Source organism: Trematomus bernacchii, unplaced genomic scaffold (genome assembly GCF_902827165.1).
Source record: "Trematomus bernacchii unplaced genomic scaffold, fTreBer1.1, whole genome shotgun sequence".
In the NCBI taxonomy this organism is placed as follows: Eukaryota; Metazoa; Chordata; class Actinopteri; order Perciformes; family Nototheniidae; genus Trematomus; species Trematomus bernacchii.
In genome coordinates, this window is record NW_022987513.1 from 1,992,019 (window position 1) to 2,000,835 (window position 8,817).

An 8,817-nucleotide genomic window follows, 5' to 3' on the forward strand; every position below is an offset into this window, starting at 1 on the left:
TAAGCACCTGAACTAATGTAAATGTGAAACCAACACAAACCCTCCAAGTTGTTCTTGAGTTTCAATTCAGATTCCATTCAGTAACAGTTTCCTGTCAAATTGCCGCTTCAACCAGCTTATCTGCTGATATTTCTCAGACACGGTAAATCACTATTACTATTGTTTTACAAATCAAAGCCTGTCTATGGGTCTTGGTTAGTACTACTGCATGAAAGAGGCCTTTTGTGGCATTTAAACCTTTTTTCCTAAAATATCAGTTTTTCTCCATTGGTTTTGGCATCTTTACACACAGCGAGGATAGTTTAAAGTCTTTACAAATCCCATATAATAATGCTCTTTGATTATTATGGCTCTGAAGAATCTCCGTGTTCCAGATGGCTTCTTAAACTTACATTTTAAGCCATTGTATATATAAATTAATCAGATTTTGGAAATGGAGCATTTTGACAGGAAATGGCATGAGTAGATAACATGGTCATTTTGGGAATGACTCTTACAGGATATTTTGAGAAACCGACAATTTAGTTTAATTACAATCTTAATGGCAAAAGATTCAGGAAATCCCTTAACACTGATGGGCTGTGGAAAATGTACTGGCTCACCCCCTGTGTGTACCGTCTCTTCCTCTTTATCCGTTTTCTATCATTTTGGTCAATACAGAGTACCCCCCACAACCTACGTGTAAGCGCTGCTGTTTGGTGGACAGTCTTGTTATTTTAATTCTCTACAAAGGTGTACAAGCTACAAATAACAGCACAGTCACAACGTAATACACTGATCATCTTCAAGGCTTCAGGCTGGTCATTTTTAGTGACCTGTTACATTGATGACACATGCCTGACAAACCACTGAGTCATAATGAAATCCACCTAAATCGCTTTCTCCTTTTCCCTTCGCCCTCTATTGCTGTATATGACTCAGAAAACCAAGCAGACCCACATGCAACGCCCCCCTCTATTGGAGCTCAGACAGGGGCCAGCAACCATGTTACAAACTCGTCGCCTATGTCTGGCATCCTGACAAATATCTGAGGCACTTACTTACCCCAAATATGCCCTCACACACATGTGGCAACATTGCTGTGTGTGCTGAGCTTCTACCCTAGCATGATTCACAAAGCACAGCCTAAAAAAGCATGGACCATTCAGGCACTTTCTGACCGAACCAAGAAATTCCAATAATGCTTTTAGATTTAGAACCATTTCAACTATGTTTAAGTATTTACGCCTGTTTCTTTATGGGGGCGTTTTATTAGATGCAGAAGAAGAACACTTTGAAGGTCTTAATAATCATCTTGTTGTCTGGACTTTTTCACCATTTGTCCTAAAAGCCATTGGTGTGAAAGATCAATACCACTCAGATCAATGCCATTTGAATGAGCCAAAACCAATATACATGTTGGCATGCTCTGAAACAGCATAACAGTGCTATCAATTGCAGTTCAATCTCAACATATTTACCACTAAGTAGCCCAGAAGGGATAGCCCTCACACCATATGGCCAGATAGTCTGGTTACAATCTGCCGACAGTCTGTCCAGTCAGCTGAATGCACACTGTACTTCTGACGGTACTGATGGCTGTTCTACAGCAGCCGAGCTTTGATCATAGCTACAACACACATTTAGGAATTTGCAGTAAAAAAATATTACCTGTGTGTCTCTCTACTCTCATTTACTGGGTAAATGCTCGAAGCCAAGACAAAACCATCCAATAGGCACCAGTTAAATTAAAACGTTAGACTTTTGGGGGGGGGGGGCATATAAAAAAAGCTAGATGTACTGTGTTCATACCTGAGTTTAGAAGGGTCTATTTAGGTTTTTGTTGCATTCTGACAAAGCCAGGTTAGCCTTGTTAACCTGTTTTTAGTCTGTACGCTAAGCTCAGCTACTGTCTGCTGCCTGTAACTTCATAATAGACAGTAATGAGAGTGGTATCAATCTTTTGTGTCATTCTTTGCCAGAAAGAGATGTGTTGAACTATTCATTTAATAGAAGACAAAAGGAAAAGTTTGCTGAGCTCTTAAGTTGAATCTTTTCACAAAAAGTTCAAGTGACACTTGAAATCCATTAAGTTTGAAATGGTCCAGTATCAAACCCAAGAGCATGCTGAACTATATGCTGCAAATGCATATGAACCAAAAACTAATTTGTGATTCATTTTCACAGTCAGCAATGTCCTATATAATTTTAGCTGAACTTGAGATGGTGTTAGGAATGTCTACATGCCTTTACCTCTTTGTATCTCAGTAGTGAATGTCTCACTGATTTGATAACGCTCCAAAATACCATATTCCAATCTAGGACCATCAATTTAACTTTCTGTGTCATGTCTGACTTCAAGACAATTTCCTAATTTGGGATAAGTAAAATATATCTAATCTAATTAAAACAGCTTCTGAGTCTCTCTTTTAAGATATGAAGATTGACATTATCTTTAACATGGATTTCTGACCACTGAGAAGTTTTCTATTAGAAGGGATTTATTTTAGGACGTGAATGTCATCCTTAAGTAACATACGGTCTAGGCTTGCCAGCATGTAATATCATTTCCTCATTTTATTTATTTTTTAAGTTGAGACCATCAATGCCTAGGTCTGACTATCTGACCGAGCCCAATCCATAATTTCTACGCTGTGCTGTTTGAGCCCATTTCGCCGTGCCTCCCAGAGGATGCTAGTAACTCACATGGAGTCCTCTGTCAGACGTTTAGTGTCTCTGGCTGGAATTACCAGAAACCATTAGCATGACCTTCTGTCTCGCAGTCTTGTTTTATAAATGGACATAACTGCATGTGCCTAAAACTGTATAAGAAGATGTGACATGCTTTTCATTTTGATAGTCACATGTCTGACAGGTGCCTACACACCCTACACTAGCATGCTGCAGGCCTAACATGAACCCGAAGGTTGTGGATGGGAGTGTGAAACCTTCTAATTAAAGGCTACCAGACGTAATAAATTATTTGCAGCATTGCTATTAATCACAGGTCCAGCTCATCCGATTTGACCACCAGTGCAGCCTTGAAATTGTAAACCAATACTACTCTTTTATTGTGCTCCAAGGCGATGACACAGTGCAGGAAACACAAAAGTGTTTATTCAGCATCCTCCACCTGTACTGAGGGGCTAAACTGTAAGTGTAACTGAAGAGCTGGGGTCTTGACTCCAGAACACATGTACACAGTAGGCTTGCCAGCAGTATTTCAAATAGGAAACCTGACAGCGGCAAAGCTCTTAGCAGACACTGGCTACCTTAAGAGCTGATTTTAATATTTTAGTTTTATATTAGGGTTAACCTGGGTCTGGTCCCTGACATTAAAAGTCCCTTTATCCCTATACATGACCTGATATCGTCAAGCTGAGCTGTAAAGTTATTTTATTTCCACTATAGTTGTTATTTTATTTCCACTATCTTTCACATTTAAATAAAAAACTATTCCTGGAACTGAACTGTAAAATACAAATCTGAGGAAGATGTTTGAGATTGTTAAACTAGTGTGTATAAGTTGCATTCACAATTATTATCACATGTTTTTAAGTCCAATGGTTTGGAATGAGCTGGGATCAAACACCTGAGGTTGTCAGATGACTCTGCCTTGTAGCTATTTTTAGACAGTAATTGCTCTTTTGTTACAGCCTGGTAAACAAAAGATGAATCCAGAGCGATTATCTGGTTATGACTCTCAGCGGGAGCGCAGCCTCCAGCCTTTTCCTTTCACAGCAACAGCGGATCAGGCACATGTAGTCGCCGCTACCATGTCATTAATGAACCTCCCAATTATTTCACTAAGCTGACAGCATCCCAATGTTTGATCGATGGCAGACTCTTTTGACCTATTGATGTACTCAGTCAGTATCCAGTGAACACACGAGCAGAGGACCGTTATGCTTCCTCCCTCCAGGGACCATGTGACCACAGATAGAGATCATCAAACAGGAAACCTCTTTTGTGCTGCCCTGAGCTCAGGCAGCCAGTACACAGGCATGTTGGAGATTATCCTGTTGATCTAGAGTAGCCTAAACATCGAATGTAATGATGTCTTGTCAAAACAAACAACCACTTTAGCCATCTTTTTAGGAAGGGCAATCATTTCCCGAACGCTCATTACCCTAAACAGGACAACAATTCACTTATTTTTATCATGAATCCCTCTCTTTTCACTACGAGAAACATTCCTTTCTCACACACAGACCTGTGTTATATTTTCATACAGAGCTTCTGTCCAGTTTTTACTGCCTGCAGGCTGCTTCTAGTTTATGACCAACGGTTCTTTCACATGGTAGTCTTATTGACATTTGAAGCACGCACATGCCATTGCCATTTCTGGAACGTGAGCACGTTGGTGGGTGTTTGCCTTCCAACTTCAACATCTGCTGTAGCTAACTGTGAGCAAATACATTTATAAAAGAAGGACAGGGTGAATCCTTCTTTGTGTCAACTTGAAATGGATTTGTGTCTCAGGAGATGTCTCATCACACCCAGTCTGTTTTCTGAGCCTATGACCAGCAACAGTGCTCAGCTTTCTTCACAACTCCCCCCTTTCTGCTCTGACCTCAGCCAGCTCATCAACAGGGGTCTCTTTTATCTCTCAGGAAAACAGGTGGTTCCGATTGTTAGTCAGTGTGCATACGATGAGGACATTTCTGCCTCCATGTGTTTTCTATTTGGAATGTTGCATTTGCCAACTCAGGTTTGGGAGGGACGCAGCAGATATTTTTGGTTACGCCTACACACTGCTCAAAACACCACCACCCACTCCTCACTGCTCAGCTGTTTCAGGTCATTCCACAGTAAGGGCCATGTTCCACTCTGGCTTTATCCCATGAGGGACTGTTGTTGCACACATATCCACATGGCTGACTGCTGTGATTTAAAAAGTATATTACAAAAAGGGTGTGGTGTTGTACAAATAATTACACAACTCTTAGTAAGGCAATCATTTGACTCAGAAAACTGTGTCGCAATTTCCAGTTTATTTTGCACATTTCTGGCTGTTCTTTTGTTTGTAAATGGATATTTCTTGTATAATACTTTTTATAATAGTTCTATATTTACTGTGTTTATGTATGCACCGCTGTATACCAAAGCAAATCAGGGTATTTGGCAAAAACCCTTATTTTGATTCTGATAAGCACCAACAAGCCCATAACTGTCAGATTCCTTCCTGCCGTCATATCTAAACTGAGACCAAAATGACAGATATGATAAATGTGTTTCGCCCCTGACATCGCTCACTCAGAGGTGCCTCGAGGGAAGAACTCCTGACTTCTAACAAACAAATTCTCAGCAGCAATGGACTCTTTCTTTGCTTGTCTTTCTCTGTTTTACTCTGCCATTTACTGTCTCTTCAGTAAAATGTCAGACTGTATGTGACTCGCCCACAGGGGCCATAGATGCCATTCAACCAGTGCTCCAAACATTTGCTCACAAGCTTTGAGCGGGGAGGGAAACATCTGACAACATGCACCTCCTAGAGGAGCCACTATCTGCTGTTATCTGGGGGCACACCGACTCCTGCCATACCAATCAGTTATGTCACACATGCAAAACAATGCCAGAAATGCAAATTTAGACAAATGTAAAAAGTCTGCCGGGTAACGTCAACCCACTGAGCTCCTCAGTGATGTGTGGGTTAGCGGATGTTCAAAGCTCTCAAGTGAGGCAATGACTTATCAGCAGAAACACAGGGGAGGCTCAACAACACTGTAGCAGACAGCTCTTAGCCTTATCTTATCGATTAGGATAAAGAGAGCTGACAGCCATGAGTGAAAACAGAGATAATGCCAAGTCATAAAAATGTCAATTGTCAAGGAAGCAAAATCAATTTACACACTTCAGCAAGTGTGAAAAGCTGACAAATCAAGCCTGAATGTAATAAGTCTGGTTTCCAGGTATTAATTGTGATAAAAATGATAAAGGTGTATGTTGTTGGCCCACATAATACAAAAAAAAGCAGCAATTTAAGGTCTGAAATGTATGTCCAAAGGTGTTTCGTATGAGAGCATGGATCTCAAAGTTAATATTAGCGCAGTGCTTATCCACTCTGAGCATCTTCCATGCTCCCACATAGCTTGGCAGGAGGGTTCTGGCTCGCTAAGTGCAGACCACTTTCTTTGGAATATTCTAAGTGAAATGGCTCAGGTGAAGCCAACAATGGAAAATGTCAATGCATTCCATTAGATCAGATTGTGAAGTCTTGCTCTCCTCTTCACTCGGCCGACAGATGACAGGGCTGATATATGCAGCTCTGTTCAGTTGGGCTGGGTGCAGCCTTCACCTAAAATGGCTGGCCATTTAGATGATGGCTACCAAAGAATATCATGAATTGAAAATAAGAAGCACATCTCTCAGACGCAGTAACAACAACACAGAATTTGACCTACAGAATAAGAAGCAAATGGCACACTTCCTCTGAATGTATTACTTGCTTTGTGAACAAACAAAAGCTGAATTTGGAGCAGAGCTTTTACAAGTAAACATTTTTATCACAGTCAGCACAAAGTAGCAATTTATAAAATGGGCTTGTGGGAAGGTTTAGTTATGCCAGATTCCTCCTGTTTCTAAAGACAGTGTCGGCATTGGCTGGCAGCCAATCGGCCACATGGCTAAGCCCTGTCCAGGCAAGACAAAAGAAATTCTTAAATCTTCGCCAGTTCACTAACCCCCCAACCCCCCCGAAAATGTCAATTGTGCTGCTACAACATCATGTCACAGATTTACTCAGGGTAACATCATTAAAAAGGGCTGACTTTGAAATGTAACGCTTGAAAAATATAAATCTGCACAGAGCTTTGAGGTGTGTCATGAGGGACAGTTGGAGGTACAGCAACATATTTCAAACAAACGGCTATACCTAATTAAAGTTAAGAGAATAAGCCAATTGACACACGTGAGAGATCACAGGAAGATGTATGTACTGCCCTTTGATCTGAATTCCTGTCCTCTCACACCTTGCTACCTCCAATTGAAAACGAGAGAAAATCCACGCACAAAAGCCCAGTTATGCATGCATAAACAGGAAAAGAGTACGGAGTTCTCAAATGCATTTAGTAACATTTTTAAGGGTAAAATGTTTCTCAAAAACATTGGTTACACAATTAAAAACAGACTATCATCTTACATTTTAAAACGTATAGGCCAGTCCAATCACATCTCATGCCCCAGTTATGATCTTAAGTATTTTTAAAGTGATTTCCCACATTTAAGCAGTACTTCAGACAAAAAGTGGCATAGATAAAATATGTAGGCCTATAGCTTTACTATAATAGCCAGGCTCGAAGCAAAGAGCAAAAAGGAGTAACAATCTTGATTTGTCAAACAAAAAATCGCTACATAACAGCAACAAGTGGCTTTTTGCTTTTCTACAACACATGTGTGATTTAAATCGGAGAAGTTCATATGTGTTCCTTTGTTAGTTTCATACACAATTTGTCGCCTAAATAGTTGTATCACTTTGCTATTCATCCATTTAACATCAAAGCACCGCTTGGCTAACTTGATATTTTCGGCTCACGTGTTCAAAAAATGAACTGCTACAATCTTACAGGTGTTTATCGCTTCCACCTTCAGGACTGATGGCAGAGGTTAAGGGGTCTTTAATGGTGGGATACTGAAACGAATTGATTAGTCCGCAGGCTGTTGGTGCCCAGCAGCTCAGCTCGGTGCGGTTTGAACGGGTCCACAGCGGCGGGAGGAGGGGGCAGAGGACCCTCGCTGCTCGGCTGGCTGACTCCTCCCGCGGACAGCCTGCTTTATTCCGCCGCAGGAAAAACCGTTATCTCGCATCACTACTTTCTACATCTCTGCCATCACCGCGGCTCCAAACCCCACGTTAAATAGTTAACAACACGGACTACCAAGCTGCCGTATTTAATTGACAAAGTCAAACTTGAGAGGTTAAAACTTTTGAGGACGACGTGGTGGTTTGCCCAGTCTTTGAACATGCCGCTAATTGAAGCTAAACAGTTGTCTCAGTTAGTCATGCTAAGCTAATGTGTGGCTACATCCAGACACTTTACATGAGCCTCACTACTCCCATTAAAACACGAGTGAGAGAAAGCCTCTGATTTAAGCAACAATAGCCGCTTAAAAATATAACTCGTCCCGTAAAAGTGAACGGCCATGTTGACAGTAATATCGTATTAAAAGGGTGACTCTTTCGAATTTTCGTTAATACTATTTTTAACTATATTTACTTAACGTCGAACAAACAGGTCCTGCTGTCAGTTTGAGTTTAACGTTAGTTGCGTCCAGATAGGGTTACTTCTCAGGCTATTTTCTGCCTGTCGCTGGTGGAAAATATCGAGCAAACAGAGCCAGAAGTAAACAACATTTGCCGGACATGTTCCTGGAAGAGTAAATGGTTTAATAAGTTATATAGTTAGCGTGGTTTTTGTACTTACAGTGAGTTGAGAGGAGAGTCAGGAGACAAGCCAGACGTGTTTTCGCCATCTTGGAGTCGATGCAATGCTCGCTTTGACTGGCCGTACATGCGCAAAGTAACCGAAAGAGCTTTGGTGTGGATGGAGAGAGGGAGGGTGGGAGGGAGAGAGACATAGGCAGCGAGTGGGGGGAGGGGGCATTACGATAGGTTTCCATAGCTACCGAAAGCATCACTCACACAGACACGAATTTATAGTTGACACGATGAAGGAGCCTTTTACTACCGTGGCAATATGGAGACGGCTGAGAGCTCAGATAGGAAAACACCAGCTTCTGTGTGCTGGAAGGTGGAAGAAGAGGTGGGAGGAGTACTCAGATCTCGTACTTAAGTAAAATACCAGTGTGTAGGGAATAGGAATACTCAGACTGACACAA

General features: G+C 41.3%; 1 protein-coding gene across 1 annotated transcript in view; it reads right to left on the minus strand.

The window, feature by feature from the left end:
* jam3b (junctional adhesion molecule 3b) overlaps nt 1-8,613 on the minus strand; it is a 31,856-nt gene extending 23,243 nt beyond the window's left edge. Inside the window, exon 1 of the mRNA XM_034113073.1 lies at nt 8,403-8,613. Within this exon, the coding sequence (XP_033968964.1) occupies nt 8,403-8,613 (211 nt within the window). The remainder of the gene's footprint in view (nt 1-8,402) is intronic.
* Nucleotides 8,614-8,817: the final 204 nt, after the last annotated feature.